Source organism: Cyprinus carpio, chromosome B4 (genome assembly GCF_018340385.1).
Source record: "Cyprinus carpio isolate SPL01 chromosome B4, ASM1834038v1, whole genome shotgun sequence".
Taxonomy (NCBI): domain Eukaryota; kingdom Metazoa; phylum Chordata; class Actinopteri; order Cypriniformes; family Cyprinidae; genus Cyprinus; species Cyprinus carpio.
In genome coordinates, this window is record NC_056600.1 from 11,054,454 (window position 1) to 11,077,938 (window position 23,485).

At 35.5% G+C, this 23,485-nt stretch overlaps 1 protein-coding gene across 14 annotated transcripts in view; it reads left to right on the plus strand.

The window, feature by feature from the left end:
• The window catches only part of nrcama (neuronal cell adhesion molecule a), a 50,620-nt gene that overhangs the window by 15,356 nt on the left and 11,779 nt on the right, over positions 1-23,485 (plus strand). For 7 of the 14 annotated variants that reach the window (XM_042721968.1, XM_042721970.1, XM_042721969.1 and 4 more), the window contains exons 2-16: positions 3,544-3,615; positions 15,181-15,396; positions 16,937-16,954; positions 17,380-17,485; positions 18,766-18,959; positions 19,081-19,203; positions 19,498-19,668; positions 20,122-20,181; positions 21,001-21,112; positions 21,298-21,482; positions 21,771-21,902; positions 22,410-22,553; positions 22,674-22,785; positions 22,901-23,064; positions 23,200-23,347. In XM_042721968.1, coding sequence (XP_042577902.1) covers positions 15,297-15,396; positions 16,937-16,954; positions 17,380-17,485; positions 18,766-18,959; positions 19,081-19,203; positions 19,498-19,668; positions 20,122-20,181; positions 21,001-21,112; positions 21,298-21,482; positions 21,771-21,902; positions 22,410-22,553; positions 22,674-22,785; positions 22,901-23,064; positions 23,200-23,347 — 1,769 coding nt within the window. In that variant the 5' untranslated portion in view covers positions 3,544-3,615; positions 15,181-15,296. Of the gene's footprint in view, positions 1-1,313; positions 1,443-3,254; positions 3,274-3,543; positions 3,616-15,180; positions 15,397-16,936; positions 16,955-17,379; positions 17,486-18,765; positions 18,960-19,080; positions 19,204-19,497; positions 19,669-20,121; positions 20,182-21,000; positions 21,113-21,297; positions 21,483-21,770; positions 21,903-22,409; positions 22,554-22,673; positions 22,786-22,900; positions 23,065-23,199; positions 23,348-23,485 lie in introns of those variants that run through there. The other 7 variants (XM_042721971.1, XM_042721963.1, XM_042721960.1 and 4 more) reach the window with 5 other exon arrangements.

Below are 23,485 nucleotides of genomic sequence, written 5' to 3' on the forward strand. Positions count from 1 at the left end.
GGGCAGAATTATTTATTCTGATTAATTATTTTTACAATTATTTTACTGTTGTCACCATTTTATAAAATGCTTTTTATCATGCATAAGATATCCTCTTATTGATGATAAGAGGTTTTTAATGGCCATTGTTTAATTTTTTTTAGAGAAATGTATGTCCTCATTTGCATTTTATTTTATTGTTCTGAAACTGGCAGGAGAAATAAAGCAAAAAGAAATACCTTTATTTGAGTATTGCAGCACAGTAAAATAAATTAAATTAGAATTTAATATCAAAATTAATTAAAAATGGACTCCTTTTACTTTCTTAATACATGTTCTTTAATATATACTTTGCACAGCAATATATAGTGCATGATTTATTCTAAATTTAAAAAGTTGTAACAAACTTCATCAAAATGCAGTTTAATCCTCTGAAATTATTTCCATTTTCACATTTTAATTAGCAGCCTAAAAGGCATTAAATCATTGCCATCCTGATGGATAAAATTAAGTCTTGCACAGTTTTGCTCTTTGAATATGTGTGTTGCTCAAAAATAAGTCATATTACGGAAGCAGTATGGGCTGCAAATGACAATACATGTTGACTTCTTGTAAACAGATGCTCTGAACCTTTAAAATGACTGTTATATGACATTATATGAGTCATTATGTCAACATTGAAGGCTGTTTCATGAGCTCAGATGGCTGTAAAATCATATCTAGCTACATTAGGATAAATGTTTTGGTTGCCATAGAGCTCTGCTTTTATAATATGGCTTTTACTGAAGACCAGATAGAGAACAGTAAAGTCTAAATGTGTTTATACGAGACATATGCCTATCCTGATTCAGGACCGTCTTGAGGTTTCTGTTGGTTTTAAAATCTGTGCTCAGTCTTTCTCAGGATCCTTAGTCAATGACGATGGAGGCTTTTGTCAGTTAAGTGTTAAAGCTCTGCACAGCTTTTATATTTGACAGTCATTTCACACTTTTAGGGGTTAATTGGGATCTCTAGCACATCTGCGATTCTGTTCCAAGGAAACATTCAAGCAAGCACTTGACAGAACAAACAGACCTGCTAAATGAGCCTGATGTGTATTGATAGCTCTTTAAATGCACAAATACCTCTATATACCTTTTTCTCCATACCTTTGTTTCTCTGCCTCTCTTTTTTGCTTCTCCTCATCCCTCAGTCCCTACGGATGCTTTTGGTTTGCTCCAGGAAATGCACTAACCTCCTTTGTACGGTGACAAAGGGGTGTGTTAATCTCACCGAGTTAGGAGGCAGGCACATGGGGGTGGATGCCAGGGAGAGTCGAGTGACCGCATATGTGTGTGTGTGAGGCAGATGCCTGTCAGAGCGTTCCCTGGCCACACACATGCTGCACGAGCCAAAGAGAATGGTTAGTGAGGTACATACTTGATACCAGGAAAGGACTGCTGTTGACTCACTGCAGTATTAAGGTAATAGTGTTCTAGCTGTTAAAAATAACATGTTTTTTACCCAGAATGACCCTCTGTTTGGTGTGTTGGTTAATTTGTTCTTGGTGATTTGATCTTGAGTTTTTTTTTTTTTTTTGTGGTATTTATTAGGGTAACATTTGCGTTTCTCACACCCTGTGGGTCGAAGTTACACCTCCAGGGTGAACTATTTCCTTTCACTTCTTTGACTCGGGTTTTGTGACTATAGTTCCTTAGAACAAACAGCATTTTGTCCATTGCACGGTACACACCTGGTATCACCTTACCTGCTAAAACCAGTCAGATTTGTCTTTGTGTGTGCTGATTTGTTTATTCTGAAGTCATAGTGTCTGCTGATGGGATGTCTGTAGGTGTACAACTAAAACCAAAAGTTTTATGGCAGCATGTATTGAGGTGATAGGAGAAACCTTTTTATGTTTTATCTGCAAATCTGTGGTATGTTTAATATATTTAAGTAGAGAGATAGATATAGTCATGCATGTTGATGTAGGTAATATAGTATTTACTTACTGATCAGTATACAAAAATTTGTGTGGAAGAATGGATGGATAAATTAATAGATAGATGATTGGATGAAAAGAGAAATGGATGGATGGATGGAAAAGAAATGAATGGATGGATAAATGGATGATATATGAATGAATGAAAAATAAATTTATGGGTGGATGGATGCATGAAAAATAAATGGATAAATGGATAGATAAATGTATGAAAAAATAGATCAATAGATAAATTGATGGATGGATGGATGGATAGATGGATGGATGAAAAAGAAATGAATGGATGGATAAATAGATTAATATGTGAATGGGTGAAAAATAAATTTAGGGATGGATGGATGGATGGATGAAAAAGCAAATGATAAATGAATGGATGAATGTATGAAAAAGAAATAGATTAATAGGTAAATGGATGGATGAATGGATGAAAAAGAAATGGATGAATGGATACATGGATGAATATATAAATGGATGAAAAACAAATTGATAAATAGAAATGGATGGATGGATAAATGGATGGATGGATAGTTGAAAAATAAATGGATGGATGGATGGATAGATGAAAAAGAAATGGATCGATGAAGGAATAAATGGATGGATTAATGAAAAAGAAATTGATAGATGTATAAATGGATCAGTATTTAGATAAAGTGATGAAAATAGAAATAGCTGGCTGGATAGATAGATAAATGGATAAATAGTTGAAAAAGAAACAGATGGATGAATGGATGAAAAAAAGAATTGAGTGGATAGATTTTTGACAATGCAGATAATGCTGAAACATTGTAAGATCTGTCTCTCAACATCACATGTTTTATTCTCTCAGAACCCCCTTCATCTCTCTCTCTCTCTCTCTCTCTCTCTCTCTCTCTCTCTCTCACCCCATCGTGCCGGCATGCGGCCCGTCTCCATGACAACACCTCAGGTCAGCTCTGAGAGGTGGGAGGTAGTTAGTGTGAATTTTTTTTGTTGTTGTTTTATTGCCTCTCTCTCTCTCTCTCTCTCTCTCTCTCTCTCTCTTTCTGGTCTCTGTGAGACAGCAGCTGTGTGTGACAGCTTCACTAGAGGCTGGAGGTTTCCTCAGTTTGCCTCAAATTCGAGAAAACAATGCAGTAAAGCGACGCGGCTTTGCCTCACAGCGTCTTTGTGGCTCGTCTACTATCAAAAGATGCTGGGTGGGGGGGTGAGGGGGGTCTGTGTCAGCGGCCGTGTTTCTGTTAATGTGAAATGAATGCGTGCGTCTCAAGGGAAAACTCTGATATATCGGAGAGCATGAACCAGCACGTGTGATATAGGGGTGCCGTTGAAAGCAGGTCTCTCTGTCACTCTTTCTGCTGATATACGGCATGGCATTGTGTTTCCACAGAGCCAATAATGTTTAGAAATCCCAGTTGGCTTTGGAATAACAAATGTTGTATGTTTTTTATTAGAATGTACCCACTTTTTGGTGCATCTGTGAACCGGCAAGCTTATTGTCCTTTAATTATAACATCCTTTAGTGTTCCTCAGATTAGCACAAACTTAAGTCCCTCGCTTTGTCATATAAGAGCTCCTCTTTTAACGATGACATTGTTTTTTTACAGCATCCACACTATTCTGAGCTGCTGACGTCTGGTCAGAACCGGAGTATCCACTCTTTCATACAGTCGTAAGAGGTAAGATGCTTTTTGTTTGATTCCCTCTGATTTTTTTGATGTATTCATTGTGATTCAGTTGCAGTTTCATCTCAGACAGAGAGAGGAACAGAGCAGAGGCATAAAAAGAAAATATGATGAAAAAGAATGAGTGATGCGATTTTATGATTTATGACTTGCGTATCCCTCTTTACTTCACCAAGATGAACTAAAAAGCTGTTACTGAAATCGAAAGCAATGTGCATATTTTGGCTGCTTGCACACACTGATGTGTGCTGACAGATTGTTATCATGTTGAAAGCTGGGAAATGTGTCTGGTTTGAGGTTTGACTAGTGCAGTTGTGTTTGTGATCTTTGATCGTTTATTGACTATGTCTTTTATTCTATACTAAAATGGATTTTGTAATGAAATCATTTAAAGCAGAGGTGGCCTACCTTGGTAATATGAAGGGCCAAAAAAGTCATACCTGATTGAGGATTGTGGGCCAAAAGCAAATGTTGCATTATATCCAACAGTATTATATTTAAATGTATTATATTTTTCTAAAATTAAAATTAAATTTAACTCATTTAAATTATTAACTTATATTTCAATGCAAAAATAATACAGCAAATGTAAAAACAAAAATCTAAATGTGACCTTGGACCACAAAACCAGTCTTAAGTCGCAAAAAAAAAAAACACTGTATGGGTCAAAATGATCGATTTTTCTTTTATGCCAAAAATCATTAGGATATTAAGTAAAGATCATGTTCCATGAAGATGTTTTGTAAATTTCCTACTGTAAAAATATCAAATCTTAATTTTGGATTAGTAATATGCAATGCTAAGAACTTCATTTGGACAAATTTGATGGCGATTTTCTCAATATTTAGATTTTTTTGCACACTCAGATTCCAGATTTCGGCCAAATATCTATCCTAACACACCATACATCAATGGAAAGCTTATTTATTCAGCTTTCAGATGATGTATAAATCTCAATTTCATAAAACTGACCCTTATGACTGGTTTTGTGGTCCAGGATCACAAATTAGAAATGCATATATACTTCAATGGCATGTTTCTTCTTTTTTTCCCTCTTGTGATATAACATGGCAGGCCAAATTAAAGGTCATTACGGGCCAAGTTTGGTCCCGTGGACCCTGGTTTGGGCATCTCTGATTTAAAGGGATGGTTCATCCAAAAATCTAAATGACAGCATTCTTCAAAAATTCTCATTCTGCATTCCATATAAGAAAGTAAATCATTTGGACTTGGTTTGGAAAAACATTTTGTGTGTGTGCGTGTGTACACTATCCTTTTAACTTTTTTTTATATATCTACTTTTTTAGATATAACAGACATAACAAAAGAGGACATTCAGATTCAGCATAGTAAGCTAAAAGTGTAAAGTACACTTAAACACATAGTACAATCAAATGTACACATTGTAGGTGAAAAAAGAAAAAAAATGCCTCAAGTTGAAGCAGTATATGCTGTTCTATCATTCAAAGTGTTCGATTTAGCCTCTGAGGGCACAAACTGGTTGTCAGCAGGAAGTGAGACACTTCCTACAAAAAATCAAATCAATCAATAAAACCTTATATAATCTAATCTGATTAAATTTAGGGAAACTATCTCTGGTTCTGTGGGAAAATGATGAATCGGTAGAATAAAAAGTGATGAATCTGTAGAAATCAAAGTCATCAAAGACATCAAGTATAAAATGCAAACTTTTCAAGCTAGTCGCTTATTTTGAGATTACCCAGAATCCAGCCAAAACTAATCTATTACACACACACACACACACACACACACACACACACACACACACACACTGCATACTTGACTTCTTTTTCTAGGAATGCAAGTGATAGTGGTGCAAAAGCAGTGAAGTGCATGTGATGTGTTGAATACATGTTTTACATGCTGAAACTATGATGAAAACTATGTGTTCTAAAGATTTATCTCGAAAATGAATAGACTGAATGTGATTCTTTCCTAATGATGATCCCTGCTGTGCTTAGGCATTACTGAGAGCGTCTGGCCCCGTTAGAGCAGATATACAGACGGGCTGCTTCAGAGCTCAGCTGTGTTTAGGAGGAAAGAGCAGATAGAAATAGACAGTGATCTTGTGACCATGCTGCTGCTGCTGGGAAGTTGTTTTTGTGACGTATAGAGCTGTCATGTTTGTTTGTGTGGACTGAGACACATTTTGTGACATATTTACATGATGATTATTCTTTATAAGCCTTTTGGTTTTACTTAAGAGAATAGTTGATGGCAGATTTTTCATTTTTTGGCTCATTTACTCACCCTCATGTGATTTAAAATCTGAATGACTTTCTTCAGTAGAATGTGCATGATGCTTTTTTCCATTAAAGTGAATGGTGACCACCAGATTTTCAGTGAATGACTACCTCAAGCATCATAAAAGCGGTTGTATTTTGTGTTACATGCCAAGACTTTTTGATTTTAATTTTTCTGGTGAACTATCCCTTTAATCTGTCTGTGATGCAGATTTGAACTTTGGCTTTATGAATACAGCTAAATGTATTTCCTGGAAATTCTGTTCTTTCTCTCACAAAAGGATTAGATGGCATGACAAGTGTTACATCATAGCACATTTTAAACTATGTAGTGGTAGTGATATCAGCACATACTGTAAAAGCTCCTGTTCACCCACATACAGCATGTGGACAGATGACCACAGTTTATCTGAGCGCCGAACAGATGGAACAGAGGGAGTTAAATAATAAACATGGTATAAATATGTTTAAAAAATTTCATTAATTCATTAATTTAAATAATGCAACAAATCATAGAAATAGAATAGTTTACATGTTTAAAAAAATCCATTCATTCATTCACTCACTCATTCATTCATTTAAATAATGCATGTAATATTTAAAAATAAAGTGTGGTATATTATAAACAAAAGCTGAACTGGTACTGTTTTGGAAATATATTTGAAAATGATACAAAAAATGCATTATTAAGAACCAGTTCTTGATCCTTTCCTCCATATTCTCTAAAATAAATTGTGAAATAAATAAATAAATAAATAAATAAGAACAATGCATAAAAAATAGAATAGTAAATTCATTTATTTATTTATAAACAATTTTTAATTGTATTTATTTATTTATTTAAATAATACATGTAATACATAAAATAAAGTATGGTATATTGTAAACAAAAACAGAATTTTTACTTTTTTACATGTTTAAATGTTTAAAAAATGTGTTATTCCGTACTTAAAAATATAATACATAAGAACCGGTTATTAATTTTTTCCTTCTGTATTCTGAAATAGAACAGTAAATATATTGTAAAAATCGTAAAAAAGTAAAAATCGTTCCTAGTCATGCATGCAGATGAATAACATGGTTATGCACAGGGACATGTATTTGTTATTGCAGAATTTATTTTATTTATTTATAAACAAAAATAGAATTCATACTATTTAAGTAACATATTGTTCAGTATCTTAATGTAAAAAAACTCAGTTCTAAATACGAACAATCATAGCAACAATAATTGACATTCAAACCATGCTGGAGCACTAGAAGTACTCCCCTTGCTGCGGTGACCGCTGTCATTTTTCTTGAGTCATCATCTGGTCATTGAGATATCTTTCACCCTCACTGTGTTTCTCCAGAATATAAATAAGCCTGGTTTACCATGTTGTGGCCTCTCTTAGAGGAGATCTTTTATGAAACAGAAGTCCCACCCCCTCAGTCTCTCATTTCTGATTATATAGTCTGATCAACAGATTGTGGGACATTTGAGAGCTCTTTACAACCATTTTTGAATAAAACATAACATCCTCCTGTTACAGTCAGACATGTGGTCCGGGGAAAACGCTGCAGGAATGAAGTCACTTATGACTCGGAGCCTTCAGAAACCATTGAGTCATTTCTGAAAATTCCTGGCTGCTTTTTAAATAATTAATGCTTTGAAGTAGTTTATGAGAGCTCAGTCTTGGTCTTCAGTTTTTTTGATTATATACCTTTTTTTTTGCAACATTACAGTAGAAAATTGCACAATTACCTTTTGTACTTCTTAAACAGTAATTTTAGCCTCTGTGTGCTCCATATTCTCCTGAGCTTTGTGGCGATAACAATGATTTGTATTTACCGGAATGAGAAACTTGAAAAGTTAGCTTCTAAGTATATAAAAAAGTTATTTCATTGAAGCAGTTAAGGGTCTGATAGATTGATAGATGTTGTTTTGTTACTGCATTTTGTAAATGCATTGTGAATGGTGCATCGAAATATGGAATTTTATCTGGAATTATGACTAAATAAAAAACTTTTTATTTTATAATTTTATTTAATTTTACTTTATTTTATGTATATTTATATCTTAAAAACATCAAAAGTATGAGTTCGATACTTTGTGAAAACCGCTTCTAAATCTGAGATCTGCACAAATTTTCCCAAGTTTCCACATTATGATTTTAGAGTGTGTTATTTATATCTAAAGTGAATAGTTCTGCTCCGAGTGGTTCGGGGTCACACTGTATTTCCAGCTTAACTGAACTATAAACAGCATAAAGCAACAATACAGTTCGTGAGTTGCCAGACAGGAGCTTGCTGACAATCAGCAACTTCCCAAAGCTCAGGAGAGAAAGAACGCTCTCTCATTCTGCTGTCGCTGCAAGTACAAGTGACCCTTTAGCTGTAGATAACCTCTCACCAGCACAGTGCTAAATGAAGTTAGCGCATTTATTTAGATAGTAATGCTATGCTAACTCCCGCCAGTGGCCTTCTGAAACTGACAGTTGCTTCCGAAAATGACAGTTGTTGGTTTTTGAGCACAACAACCCAGTAATGTCAAGATAAAATGCTAATAGAGCAGTTCAACAAATAGCCTAAAGTTAAACATGAGCTTAAACTGTGCAACCAGCGACTTTTTCAGAAGACAAATTTGTGTTTGTTGTGTTAACATCTATAATGAAATCCATGCTGTGAATCCAGCTCAGTTTGTTTAGACAGATAATTAAATCAGTTTCCTTGACTCATTGATTCTACTTCATTTGTGCTCTTTGCAAATGAGTCCAAGCAATGTTTTTCATAAAACATTTCAATAAACGGGGATTCTGTTGGCTCAGAAGTACTTTATGAATTAAAATGCAAAACAAAACAGTACATCGTCTAGAGAACAGATATGAGCTTGTAAACAAACTTTAACCCTAAAACTGCAAGAGCTTTAGCATGAAGCAGCTGTATCATCTGTTTTTCCACAGTTTTATCTAATTCCCTCTTCAAGGGCTTCAGACTTTGGTGTGAAAAGAGACATTTAATCATGTCCCCTCTCGTTTGGCCTGAAGGCATCTTCTGCTAAAATAAAGAGCGGTTCGTTCTTTTCAGTCTTCAATGACAGCGGAGAGCTGTTGAGAGTGCTTCTCTCAGTAGTGTCCTCTCCTTGGATTTACATTAAAAAGATGGATGGGTTTGGCTGCGTTTTGTGTTTCTTATAATAGGCATGAGTGTGTAATAAGTGTGTTGCCCTGGACACGGAGTGATCGTTAAATTAGCAGCCCGGCTTGCTCTCTTGACTCAGGTCTTCTTCAGAGTGAAGGAGCTGTTGAGAAGAACTTGTATTATCAGAGGAAATAAGTTTCCCATGTACTCTTTCTGAGAGTACATTCTTCAGATGGCTGTGAACTACAAAAGAGAGAGTTTACAAACACAATACTTAATCTTGCCAATTAAATTGCTTTTAAACTGGCAATATATTTTTTAATCAATCCTGTTAAATTTCATGTTTTCCCTGAGGTAAACTTATTATGAATAACTTTATGTTGCAACCCAAACTATCACCAAAATAGTTTTTTTGTATACAAGTAAACAAGAATTCTTCATTTGATATAAACTGAATTGGCTGAAATTGTTTTGTTTGTGTGTGTGTGTTTATTTTTTATTTATTTTTGTTTAAGAATCACTGGCTTAGAGTGTTTACAATACGTATGATATACATTGCAGAATTATTCATTTGATATAAACTGAATTGGCTGAAATTACTATAAAAAAGCTGAAATTAGCTTTTTTTGTGTGTGTGTTTTGTTTGTGTTTTGTGTTTATTTGTTTTGTTTGTTTTTGTGTTTTTTTGAGAACCACTTGCTTAGAGTGTTTACATTACATATTACATGTGACATACAGTACATTCTATATTACATACGTTTACAGTGCATATGTACCAAAATAATTTATTGTACCGTATATAAGTAAACAAGAATTACTAATTTGATATAAGCTGAACAGACTGAAATGACTATTATAAAAAATATAACATTGTTTTTTGTTTGTTTGCATTTTGTTTTGCTTTTATTTTGTTGTGTTTGGTTTTGTTGTTTTGCTTTGTTTGCTTTGTTGTTTTGATTTGTTTTGTTTTATTTTACAACCACTGTCATCAGGGTGGAATACACTACACAACCTTTAAAATCTGAGCAGATTTTAAAACACTAGGGGCCCTATCATACACCCGGCGCAATGCGACGCAAGGCGCAGCGCAAGTGTGTTTGCTAGTTTCACTCCGGTTCCGTTTGCATTTTCCCGTCCAGAGCCACGTCGTTTAATTAGCAAATGCATTTGCGCCCATTTGTGCGCCCATGGGCGTGCTTGTCTAAAAAAGAGGTGTGTTCAGGCGCATTGCTGGCGCATTGCTATTTTAAGGAGCTGAAAATAGACTGCGCCTTAGACCAACTCAAACCTGGCCTAAAGTCTGGCGCAATGTTTTTTCTTTGTTATTTAAAGAGCGTGTTAGTATAGGCGGGTCTACAATGCGCGAACACGCTGCTTATTAAACACAGGGACGCACAGCAGCACACAAACCTGCCAAATATTAAAAATTAAAGAATTACAATGCTTAAGAATTTTTTGTAGGCTAATTAAATATAAAAATGCATACATGTCATAATGGATAGTCATCGCATGTATTAGAATTAAACTATCTATTTGCTCGCACACGAGCAGCTCCGTTTCTTCTCGGAGACGCGTTCTGTCTTTGCGCTTGCCAAATTCCGCCGTGTAAATAGCAAATCCGACATGGCAGAATGAAACTGGCTCTTAAAGGGAATAGAAGAAGAGACTCTGATTGGTTTATTGCACGTTACGCCCAAAAAACACCCATTTCTCATTAAGAGAATAGGGACAGACCATGGGGGGGCGCGCACAACCCGTATTGTTCGTTTTTTTTTTCATTTGGACTTAACAGCAGAATTAATATTTATCCTAAACGCTTATGGATGATTTGCGCATTTATATACAAGCTATAAACCAGTTTCTGTGCCATGCTGCTCATATTGATCACAGCAGTAAAAATGGATAAATATCCCCTGTGCCATGCTGCCCAAAACAGGTTGGCTGTGGATGAGAATCCAAAACAAGGACTGGTGGGAGGTTGTCCTGCTCCAATTCACAGTTGCTGAGTGAAAGGAGACTTTTATAATGACAGGACACAGATTTATACAACACTTTATTCAAAAGGAAGAACTGCTAGATTGCACATGCACAATCCTTTCAGTTTTGGGGTTCAATCTGATCGTGTGTTTACATGCAATCTGAAATGTATTAGAAAAGGAATAAACCACCCTCTTCAATCTGATCGAAATTTAATTCCGATCGAGCTCAGTCGGGTCGATTAAGGTGTTTACATGAAGGCTTTTCAGTCCGATTGAGCAGTCAATCCAATTACAAACTGATTATTTGGTTGCATGTAAACGTAGCCATTGACACACTCATTTAGAATCCATCCTGCTATAGAGACAGAGCGCATTTAGGCCACGCCCACCATAATTCTCAGAGTAATATGTCACTTTGTGCTCTACTTTTGTCCTTAAATGTTCGTTTTTTGGGTAGACAGCTTACAAAAACGTAGTTCTGGGTTTTTGAGCTTTTTTACTGTACAGCTTGTCACATAGCAGCTTTTAGACATCGTTTTGTTTTTTGTTATAAATAAGAAATGACAAGGATGCAGCTTCCCGCAATACAAAGTCAATGGAGAGAGTTGGATTGTCCCCCAAGTGTATTCAGAAGTGTATTCCAGCCTTTAGAGCATTTACATTAGTGCATCTAGTTTTTATATTTGTAAATCATATTAATGTTAAAAAAAAATTAAGGGGGTTTACAGTATTTTGTGGATCAGTGTATAATATGTCTGCAATATTTAATACGTTCAGAGTTTATTTTGAGTCTCATTATCATGGTAATATCCAGCCCTATTCAGAACAAACACTCAGAAAGACCCTCCCTGACCTGATGGATATTCTGTTGATGGTTCTCACACTCTATGGCCTTGTATTCACATGTGATAGATGAAAGTTTCATTAAAGGGATTCACGTACTTACAGTATTCTGACTTAGAACTAATAGAAGTTTCTGTAGAAAAAGCAAACATTCTTAGCTATGGTATGGTAACAGACAAAAGGTTTGTTTAATAGGTAGTTTAAATAGCTAGAAATAAACTCAAATACGGATAAGGTTAGTTTGGCAGCAAGGACTTCTGATCTCTCTTCTTGTGAAAGAGAATAACCACTTGTCAACACAAACAACAAGTTAGCCAAGCCCACAAAAGGCAGCAGTAGGATTTGGTCAAAACAAACCCATATGAATGAAGTCCTTTGATTGTACGGTATGGTCTCTGTTCACTTTTTTACTGTAGAAGTCCATTCACATGTAAATGATGTCTTTCATTTGCATATATTCTTCTAAATTTATGCAGGGATTATGCTGAGATGAATACTAAAATAGACTGATTTTGGATAAGCATGTGGCAACATTTCTCTTGCTAAAAGTGAATCTGCATAATGACTTAAGGATAATAATTCAAGTTATGTGAATATAGTCTCTAAATATAAAATATTTGCATATACATTTAGAAATATATGGGAAATTGTTAATAAAAAGGTTGGGTTTGGTTCTTAGAGCATGTGACACATATACCCTTTAGTGTGTTTATCGTTTTTGCCCATCCAGGGTGGCCTTCATCCAATAAAGAGGCCATTAGCCAAGTTGATCCAGAAAAGGGGCCTCAGCAGCCCGGCTGTCCCAGATTGAGATCCATCATTTAGGCAGATGCCTGTGCCTTTCAGTCCTTCATCCAACCAATCAGAGAATGAATAGCGGCCTGAATCAGATTACCTATGCTGACTAGCATTTCTCCTCCATCTCTGTTGATTCTGTCAAGATACGAATGACTCAGCGGTAACCAAATCACAGTTTTCTTCAGTTCTGTGAGACCAGGATGTTACCTAAAGCATCCTTGTGAGCTATCGGGAAGTCTAATTATGCCAAGGGGCCAGAGCCAGCATTTAAAGTAAACAAACTTATTATTATTATTTAAATTAAAATAAATAAACATTCATGTTTAAAAATTATTCTTTTAAAATGTAATATTATTATATTAAAAATAATAATACTTCTTATATTAAAAAAACATTTGTCCTCACACACTTTCCTAATCAACAAAAGTGGCTTGAGGCCAAAGGAATAAAAATAACAAATCTGAGACCTTTTATGAAAATTTATGTAAAAATGAAGAGACATAATTGAATTTTTCATTAGTTTGTCTTGATTGAGCTAATTTGACCAGATTGTTAATAGCCTGAATTCAGGGACAACATCTAATGATTAAAACATACATTCATAATATGACAGCACAGACATGAATCTAGACTAAACATGCAATGATTAGAATCGATGTTTGTGCTATGCAAATTTGTCATTTAGACAGACTCTACATGACTGAACATCTCCACCATATGACAGCACAGACATGAATCTAGACTTTGTCTTTTTTTCATCTCATACTCTTGTTTTAAAAGGCACACATGCCAGTGTTTACTACATTTTTTCACAGATTCTTATGTTCGAGAATAGCTAAAGGTCAAGCTGATTGCATGGCAACAGGAAATGTGATTGACAGTTTCCATTTAAGACAGTGTCACTGTCATTCTCTCTCTATAATGCAATTGACCGGTTCAGGTTTTTCCAAATGGAGCTTGAGCACATACTGTCACCATAGCAGCCATCAGACACGCTGTGCACATTGTCTGAAATACTGAAATGTGGTAAATCTACTTGTCTTTACTTGGGTATTGAGGGAGTCTTGCCTTTTCTTCAGCCAGAAAATGTGTTAATAGGCCCTTGAATTTCTTTACTCACTTCTGTCTTTATTTTGACTGTAGTCAATGGACACTGGTTTTGGACACACTTTTAAAAAAAATTATATTCTATTATTATTTTTTATTGTTTTTTGTTTTGTGTTGTTTTAGTTTCTTTTGTTTTTTTTTGTTTATTGTTTTTTATTTTGTTTTTTGTTTTTTGTTCTGTTTCGGGTCATGACCCACAACACTTGATCTTATTGAGTTAATTTTTATTTTCCTATCCATAAATTTTGACTAATGTGAGCTTTAATTTTTGAAAGCATATTCTGCTTTTAATCCGTGTCCAGGCAACTGACCTCTACTGAAGATTGCTACCTAAACTGTATCTAGTAAACCAGTCCTGTGCATCAGAGAGAAACATGATGTAGATTCCAGATCATGGTATAAGTGATACTCTTGGTACATGTGATATCCAGAAGAACCAGTCCTTATCTTGAATGTTTGAATCCTTCACCTTGAGATAAATCTTTGGCTTTACAGACTCATGCTCTCTCTCTCTCTCTCTCTCTCTCTCTCTCTCTCTCTCTCTCTCTCTCTCTCTCTCTCTCTCTCTCTCTCTCTCTCTCTCTCTCTCTCTCTCTCTCAGTAGCTGTATGATGCCGTCAAGGTTTCTGTGCTCATGAATTATGCAAAGCAGAGCCCATTTCCCTGACACAGCCTGCTACACAGCAGCATCACTCAGATAGCACTGTCTATACCTACTGGCAGGAACAACCCATGATAGTTCACTTCTCTGACACATTATACTCCTCCTTCCTCACTGAAAACTTTACACAGCCTGATTCTGCTCATATTCTTACTTTACTTGGGTATATATTGTAAAAACATTGCAGTCAGTCATCCATCATAATCACAATGTGTTTTTACAGTGGTTGTGATTCCTGTGTAAACACATTTATGCACATGCCAAGGTTGGGAAACACACCTTTCATGTTATAGCTTCTAAAAGGAGTCTCAGTCAGTTGAAGTAATGCTTTATTTCATTTTGCATTTCATTTCATTGTATTTTATTTTATTTATTTATTTTTTTTTTTTTTTGAAGAGCATTGTATTTTTAAAACCATATAATGTTTTAACCCATCTGAAAAGCATGCATAAAGCTGAACATTAACACAAAAGGCTTTCTGGAGCAAGAAAGGCATGTTTTTTTTTAGTTCTTAACCCACCTCTGAGGAACCAGACAGCAGGCTGTGTAATTTTGTGCTTCAGCCATGTGTATTGACATCCATATGTCAGTGCTGAGGGTGCTGCCATCACAGTGTTCCCGTCTCTTCCAGCTGAGCGCCCTCACATGTCTCTGTGTATGTCGGGATGATCTAAGGCCATGCAAACTGTCTGTCTCCACCACAGATTCCCTAATAAAAATCTTGCCATCTATTTGTGCTTTTACTAGCATAAAAGGTCACTGTTTTTCTATTTGTTTTCTCTTTCAGTCTTGCTGGCTAATTGTGGATGCCCCTGTATGTTTGAATGATCAAACTGAGTGCGAATCAGAAGGCCCAGCTGCTTTGACCTGGAGGGGAAGGATTTTCATGTAACGCACCCTGCCATGGACAGGAAGAGGAGTTGCACACTCTGTGAAGGAGCTGTGATGCTGCTGCTGCTGCTGCTGGGTCACATGACCACTGCATTAGAAGTGCCTCTAGACCGTGAGTATTGCACAGTGAAAGAAAATTAAATCTGATGTGATGTAATAAAATGTAATAAATCCCACTTATGTAGATATCATTTGACAGAAGTGCACAAAAAAATCTAGTTTTCTACCTTACCTATTTTAAAATGAGAAAGTGATTCACGTGATTCTGTCTGGGATTTTCTAAGACATTTTCAGACAAGATTAGAAATAAAATGAAATATTCTCAGAGTTTCAGAATTCAATTATTAAAATAGAAATGAAGTAGAGTATGTCACTATGAGTCCTCGCAGTGCGTTTCTCTTTTCTCAGCTGCTGCTGCACTCTAGAGTAGTATTTCACATTTACAGACTGACAGTGTGTTAAGTCAGCATTACTACTTTGTAAGCAGAATATACATGGACTTTTAGACAGCATTGGTCACCCTTTTGCTTTCTCCTTCCATCTTTCTATTTCTATCACTCACTCTACTCCTAATATAATAAATATATGAAAAAAATATTATATATAATAGATATATATTATCCTCATTTGTTATGTGATAATTTGTTATAATATAATATGTATGTGTATAATATATATATATTTTATATAAATATATAGAATATTTAATTTTATTTATATATACAATTACAAATGAGAAAAAAATGCCCCTAACACAAGCTTGCTCTATTCTTTTTCTATTCTAATACTGTTTTTAGCATTTATAATATAATTCAAAAAATGGCTATGTGTACTACGTTAAGCTAACTGAGACTTGTTATATACTGCTTGCATATCATTGCTCTTTTGTATGATATTATATATACTTCCATTGTCCTCATTAAAAAAAGTGTGGTGTGTGTGTGCAGTGTGTGTATGCTTTGCCATCACAGAAATTTCATACATTTTAACATGTATATAATTTTTTTTTAAATAGTTATTATAGCTTATTTTAATAGTTATTTTATTTATTTTAATAATATTTCAAAATATTGAAGTTAATACTGTTTATTTATGCAATAAATATGAAATTGTTAGCAAATAGTTATTTTACTTTTCTTTTAAAATATTACTATTTTTTACATCAATAAATGCAGCTTCAAAAACATATATATATATCCTCCAAACAAAAAAAAAGGGGGGGTTGGGGGTGAAGGAACGTTAGGATAAATTAAAAAAAAAAGAATGAATAATTACATGATTAAAAAAAACATTAAAAAAGAATAAAGCACCTTTTTAGGATAAAGTAGTGCCAAGATTCAACTCCATCTTATTGTACAATCCAGAATTTTAAAATCTTCTATAGTCTATAATGTCTATAATGCATGAAGCACCATTTTCAGTGTGTTAGAATCAATGTATCGTTGACAAACAATCAGCATCATCAGAACTCTATTAGGAGAATGAAATGGCATGAGAGTTGCATGATGGGTAATGAATGCACAACACACCTCCCGAAGTTTCACTGAGGGAATCTGATTTGTTTGATCTTCTCTTCTCTCTTCTTCTCTTACATTAATTTGAGCTCTTTTACTCTCTGCTTATGTATTTCATGATTCATTTGGACAAAAAAGCTAAAGTTCTGGAGGGATGTAAGTCTGGGCACTTTTGCTGTGAAATTTGTTGTGAATTAGGTCTACTTTAATTTGTGTCTTTTGCTTTCTTCATTTTAAAGTGTTTATGGGTTTGATTTGAATAATAACTTATTTTATCCTTTATTTATCATGAATCACTCAAATATAAAGCTATATGTAAATTATATGATCTGTTATGCCAACAAGAACTTCCATGACAGTTTGTGTGCATGCTGCATGCTCTTTGGTTGTTTGTCTCTATGGGTTTGGTTACACTGATAAACTAAAGCTGGGCACTTTTATATTTTTAGATATTTTTTTGCAGAATCAGTTTCTGCAAAGGTGGTGCATCTGTGCTGGTTTGTGCCAAGGTGTGTGTGTGTGTGTATGTATGTGTGTGGGAAATAGAGATGCTTGTCTTCACATTGGTTTCTGTGCTTCAGTGCCTCAGCCTCCCACAATAACTCATCAGTCCCCCAAGGATTACATCATCGACCCTCGGGAGAACATCATTATCCACTGCGAGGCGAAAGGAAAGCCTCAACCCAGGTGGGTGTCACTTTGAATCACCATGGTTACCGCTACTGCAGATTCCGCTGCTGTGGACAGATGCTTGGCGCTTAACACCTACCAAAGTCTTCCTGAAAATTTGCTGAAAATGTACTCACTCTCTGTCTATATATGATGTACTGTAGGTGAGTTTGTTTCTTCATTGAAACAGGTTTGTAGAAGTTTAGCACTATATCACTTGCTCACCAATGCATCCTCTGAAGTGAATGGGTGCCGTCAGTATGAGAGTCCAAACAGCTGATAAAACCATCACAATAATCCACCAGTCCATCAATTAATGTCTTGTGACATGAAATCTGTAATAAGTCCATCATGAAGAAGTTATAACTTCAAACCTTAAAATACGAGTTCTCTATCGATAATATTGCTTTCTCCAGTGAAAAGGTCAGGAGAGAAATATGCACAAACATTATTATGGACAATCAGCTCTTAACTTGGGACACACTTTTTCACCAGAGGAAACATTATTATGGATTATGGGGTCGTATTTTGGACAGAAGGAAAGGTTTATTAATTTAAAATGCCTCAATAATTTATTTATTTCTTATAAACGTGCAGCTTTTCACTTCATAAGTCATTATTTCAACAACTGGAGTCATGCAAATTACTTTCGAATTATTGTGATGTTTTTATAAGATGTAATGTGAAATTTGTGTAATGATTTGATTAATGCGAAATTCCTTCAAATATGTAGTAAGAGACTCATTTACATCTTGGATGCCCTGAGAGTCAGTAAATTTCTGCACATTTTCATTTTTGGGTCATAAAAGCATCCTAACATTATAGCATGAAGTGACTGATGTACTGTAAGTCTTTTGAAATCATACAACAGCATAATGTGTAGAACAGGCTGTAATTTAACTTGTTTAAGATATAACAGCATTAATTTTGGACTGTTTCTCAGACAAAAACCCTATTGTAAGGCTTCAGATGACTAGAAGTATAGCACAAAAGTCATATGGACCACTTTTGAGATGCTTTATTTTGTCCTTTATTTTGGAGTTTTTCAATGTAAACCAACAGTTTTCTTCAAAGAGCAGCTTGAATATTCTGCCAAATTTCTCCTTTCACATTTCTCATTAAAAAGATCTGAATGACTTGCAAGGGTGGGTAGATGTTCAAAAAGTTAAGGAAATAACTTTATTGACAAGTGATGATTGATAAATGTCAGTCATGTCAATAATAATTAATAGATTGTAATGCCACTGTGCTTGCATGTTGTCGTAATTGATTTTTTATTTTCACTCTTCTCAATCTAGCTTTTCATGGACACGTAATGGCACTCATTTCGATGTGGAAAAGGATTCCAAAGTTATCATGAAGCCCAACTCAGGCACTCTGGTCATTGACATCAGCGGAGAGAAGGCAGAGGCGTATGAGGGTGTTTACCAGTGCATCGCCCGCAACGAGCACGGCTCTGCCATGTCCAATAACATTGTCATCCGTCAGTCAAGTAAGACAGACACATCTAGTCAGAATAAATTGCCTCAGGACTGTTTTGTTAATGTTTTTGCAGTCACCTCCTGTCAAGTTGTTTTGTTTTGTTTTATTGAGGGCCCAATTCTGTTTCATAGGGTCCCCCTTGTGGTCAAAGGAGAAAATTGAACCAATCACGGTGCAGAGGGGAATGTCTTTAGTGCTGCAGTGCAGACCCCCGGCTGGCCTGCCTCCGCCAATCATCTTTTGGATGGATAACAGTAAGATATATCACATATATCCACATAGATTTGTGACAGTAACACACCACACATGTCAGTCTTGCACATTCTAGTGTAAGCAGCCACTGAATGCCTGATTTGCTTATGGTTTCTTATACTTTGCATGGCAACCCAAGTATGTAAAAATCCCTGCACTGTTTTGCAGGTTTAGCTTATTGTTATTTTATGGCTCTTCATTTATAGTGTTCACAATGAACTTATACTGTACGGTACTATACTGCTCGAGTAAAGGCCAAAAATCAACTAAAAAACACATACTCTGTTTTGTCTCAGATTTCCAGAGACTTCCCCAAAACATTCGTGTATCCCAGGCTTTAAACGGAGACCTGTATTTCTCCAACGTGCTCATGGAAGACACCAGAAACGACTACATCTGCTACGCCCGCTTCCCACACACTCAGACTATCCAGCAGAAACAGCCCATCACCGTCAACGTGCTGGACAGTAAGTGTTTTTAGTCTGCTGCTACAAATAGAGTCACCAATTTCTGTTCCAAACAAGCATCTGTGTAAATCAGTTTTTTAAATAGAATAGGACTCTGCATTTTTATGTTGAATTAAGCTTGCACAATATATACAGATTCACATTTTGATCTGTTATTATTAGGGCTGTCAATCTATGAAAACAGTTTGAAGTTTAATTATATAATAAGTTTATTAATTTATTGAATTAATATACAAAGAATTGTATATATCTGTATTTGCCCCAAGAAAAGCCCCACATTGATAAGACATTACATATTGTGTGAAGCAGTGAAAAATTCCTTATTGCAGAATTTAGTGACAGTGTCACATTTTCCCTTTTATTTTTAAATGCCTCAGCTTCAGTTTTTCCTGCTCTGTCTGGACCCGTAAATGTCAAAGCATTGCATGCTGATTATTTTCTGTTGTATTCCAGTTGAAGCTATGAATGACACTGTGTTGGCAGCTTTTTTGAATGGCTCAGATTTTTGGGGTGGTGAGTGCTAACAGAACTTCTCCAAGTGAACCCAGCCTTCATCCCTCCCATCACTTGTGTTTCCGCCTAACCAGGAATAGCTCATTACCTAATATATCACCTATAACCAGAAATATAACCCACTTCTCTAGAATCCCAACCCTGATCTCAAACAACTTCATCTTTATGAAGGTCTCACGCTTTACCATTTAATTGCATCTTCTTAATGAAAACTGATTTTGTCAGATTTAACAAAAGGACTGAAGCCAGCACTACAGGAGTTGACTATCATTGGCATTGTGTATGGCAAGAAAATTTCCAAGATTACTGTATATGAATGGTAATCAGTCCTTTTTCTTTGTTTTAATTGTCTAATTAACATTTCAGCACTAAACCGGTCACTAAACTTTCTCCTTTCCCTGTTTTAAACTGAATACATGTATTAGTGTTGCATATTACATTCTGTATGCAACACTGTATAAGGTACTATAAAATATCTCACTAAAACATTATTAATTTCTTTTATATTTGCATTTGGATCCTTCCATTCTCTTTTAAATGCCATCCAAAAGAAGCAATGGAAGGATAAAATTATTATCATTCAAAATGAGGTTCACTTGATAAAAGACATAAGGGCAGTTTTTTAGACTTCCCTGTAAGTTTTCCATTTATAGTGTAAAATTTGTCCAGGGATTTGCTGTTTGTACACCTCTAGTTTTATCTAACACGTTCGTGTGTGGTTTTACGCACCAAAACAGGATCTTTTTCCCCTGTCATAAGTCCTGGGCAATAGTTGGCAGGTTATAAAATGTGTCTGATTGTGGCCTATCTATGTTCTAGACAGTCCATCTGGGGAGAGAGCGCCCACTTTCATGAACCCACCAGGAACGCACAGTACCACCATGGTCCTGAAAGGAGACACGCTGCAGCTGGAATGCATCGCTGATGGCCTGTAAGTAGGAGGAAGTGGAAAAATGGCTTTCTCTTGGGTCGAAGAATGGCTAATGTGCATCTTACTGTGCTGTTATTTTTTTTTTTTTTGTAACCATATCCGTTTCTTCTTGTGATTGGGGTCAGATTGCATCAATAGATTTGCATAAACAGTTTAAAAGTGTTTAACTTTATTGTGTTTTTCAGTCCAACGCCAGATATCTCCTGGAGCAAGGTGAACGGGGACCTGCCAAGCGGCCGTTTTTCATTTCACAGTTTCCAGAAAACTCTTAAGATAACAGAGGTGACAGAAGCGGATGGGGGAGATTACCGCTGTTTAGCCAAGAATCGCCTGGGGAGCAACCATCACATCATCACTGTGGTGGTCAGAGGTCTGTCACAGGATGTCTTTTCATCTGTCAGATCTCAAAAATCTTGTTTAGTCACATCATTCACTGACCCCGGGATGCCATCCTGAACTGTTCATGGACTTGAGCTGATCTGAAAGACCCTTTGTGTTTCCTTTTACTCAGAAAATACTCGCTGGTTTGCCAGATATCTTAAAACATATGATGAAATAGTTCTATTTTGTTGCATAGGAAGCATTCTAAATTCAAATTTTCAAATTTTAAATTCCAATTTTGTCTGTTTGATTTCAAACTTTCATTTTATCTCCACAGCGGCTCCCTTTTGGATCAGTGCCCCTCAGAACCTCATCCTGGCCCCGAAAGAATCTGGAATGCTCACCTGCCGGGCAGAAGGCAACCCTAAACCCACAGTCACATGGTCTGTCAACGGAATTCCCATTGAAAGTATGTAAAGCCCACTTTTATCTATAAAAACTTTCCGTGAACGTTTATGTAGGTTTTCCAGTATCTAGCTACTATTTTCAACAAATATTTTTATATTGATATATAGGAAGTTCTGATTTATTGTTAATCAGTTTGTTTGTACAGTGCCTGTAAATAAAATCATTCTATAAAATGATTCACTGATCCTATGTTTGTTTTTATACCATAATATTTATTTAAATGTTGCATATCCCTTGCATAAACTAAGTGTTTTTATTTATTTGCCTGTTTTTATAGTTGTATTGTTTCAGTTAAAGTTTATGCTTTCACTCTAATTAATTTTATTGTTTTTGTGCCAGTGGGAATTACTGCTCTGATTAAATTATAAATTATATCATCTGATATATTTAAAATAATGTAGTTTGCTGATTTTTGTTAGTAGCTTGTAGCACATCTAATTACTTTTTCAGAAGAATGGTTTGATTATAGTTTCATTATGAGTATAATTATGATGTGATTCCTTGATAGACTCACATAAGGACCCCAGTCGGAAAATCGAAAATGGCAATATCATCCTCAGTGATGTTCGGACCGGCTCAAGCTCTGTTTACCAGTGCAACGCCTCCAATGAGTACGGTTACCTGCTGGCCAATGCCTTTGTTAGTGTCTTGGGTATGTTAGTGTATATGCATTTCTATTCTATTCTATTCTATTCTATTCTATTCTATTCTATTCTATTCTATTCTTTTTCAGTTATGTATGGTTAATTACATACATTACATTACATTTCAGCTGAACCTCCAAGGGTGCTGACTCCTCCAAATCATGTGTACTCAGTCGTCACTAACAGTAGGGCTCTGTTAGACTGTGCTTCGTTTGGCTCGCCACTTCCAAAGATCACATGGTGAGATATTGTTTTATTTTTTATTTGTTTCATTCTTTTTAAGTTTGCCTCTAATATCCAAACGTGTTTACTGTGAGTTTATGTTGCATGGTGATTATGCTTCTGTGATCTGCAGGTTTAAAGACAGTCAGAGCATAGTGGATGGCGACTCGTACATCATTCATAAAAACAACACCTTAGAGATCAATGTGGCTCGGCAACTTAACAGTGGCAAATACACCTGCATTGCCTCAAACAATCTTGGAAACAAAGAAAATCATGTTTACCTGGATGTGAAAGGTGAGTGAAAACATAATTTACTTTGTTTTGGTTAAATCTGTGTATTTGTAATATGCTAAGTGAATGAATAGTAGTAGTAGTATGATGGGAAATATGGGGGAAATGAGCTAGATTTATGTTGTTTTCTTTCCGCAGAGGCTACACGGATCATCAGACAGCCTGGGTATATAGTGGTCCAGAGAAGCAGAATGGCTGTGTTTGAGTGTAAAGTCAAACATGACCCCTCTCTCTTTCCCTCCATGATATGGCTCAAAGACAATATGGAGCTTCCCGATGACACTCGGTATGACCTGCAACCACTGCTGCCATTTTTGTTCAAATATAAACACCTGACACAAGCGAGGGAGATTGTTTAATGTTTTATTTTGTTGATTTTATAAATTAAAAAATAAAATAAAATAATAAAATAAAATTATTTGCA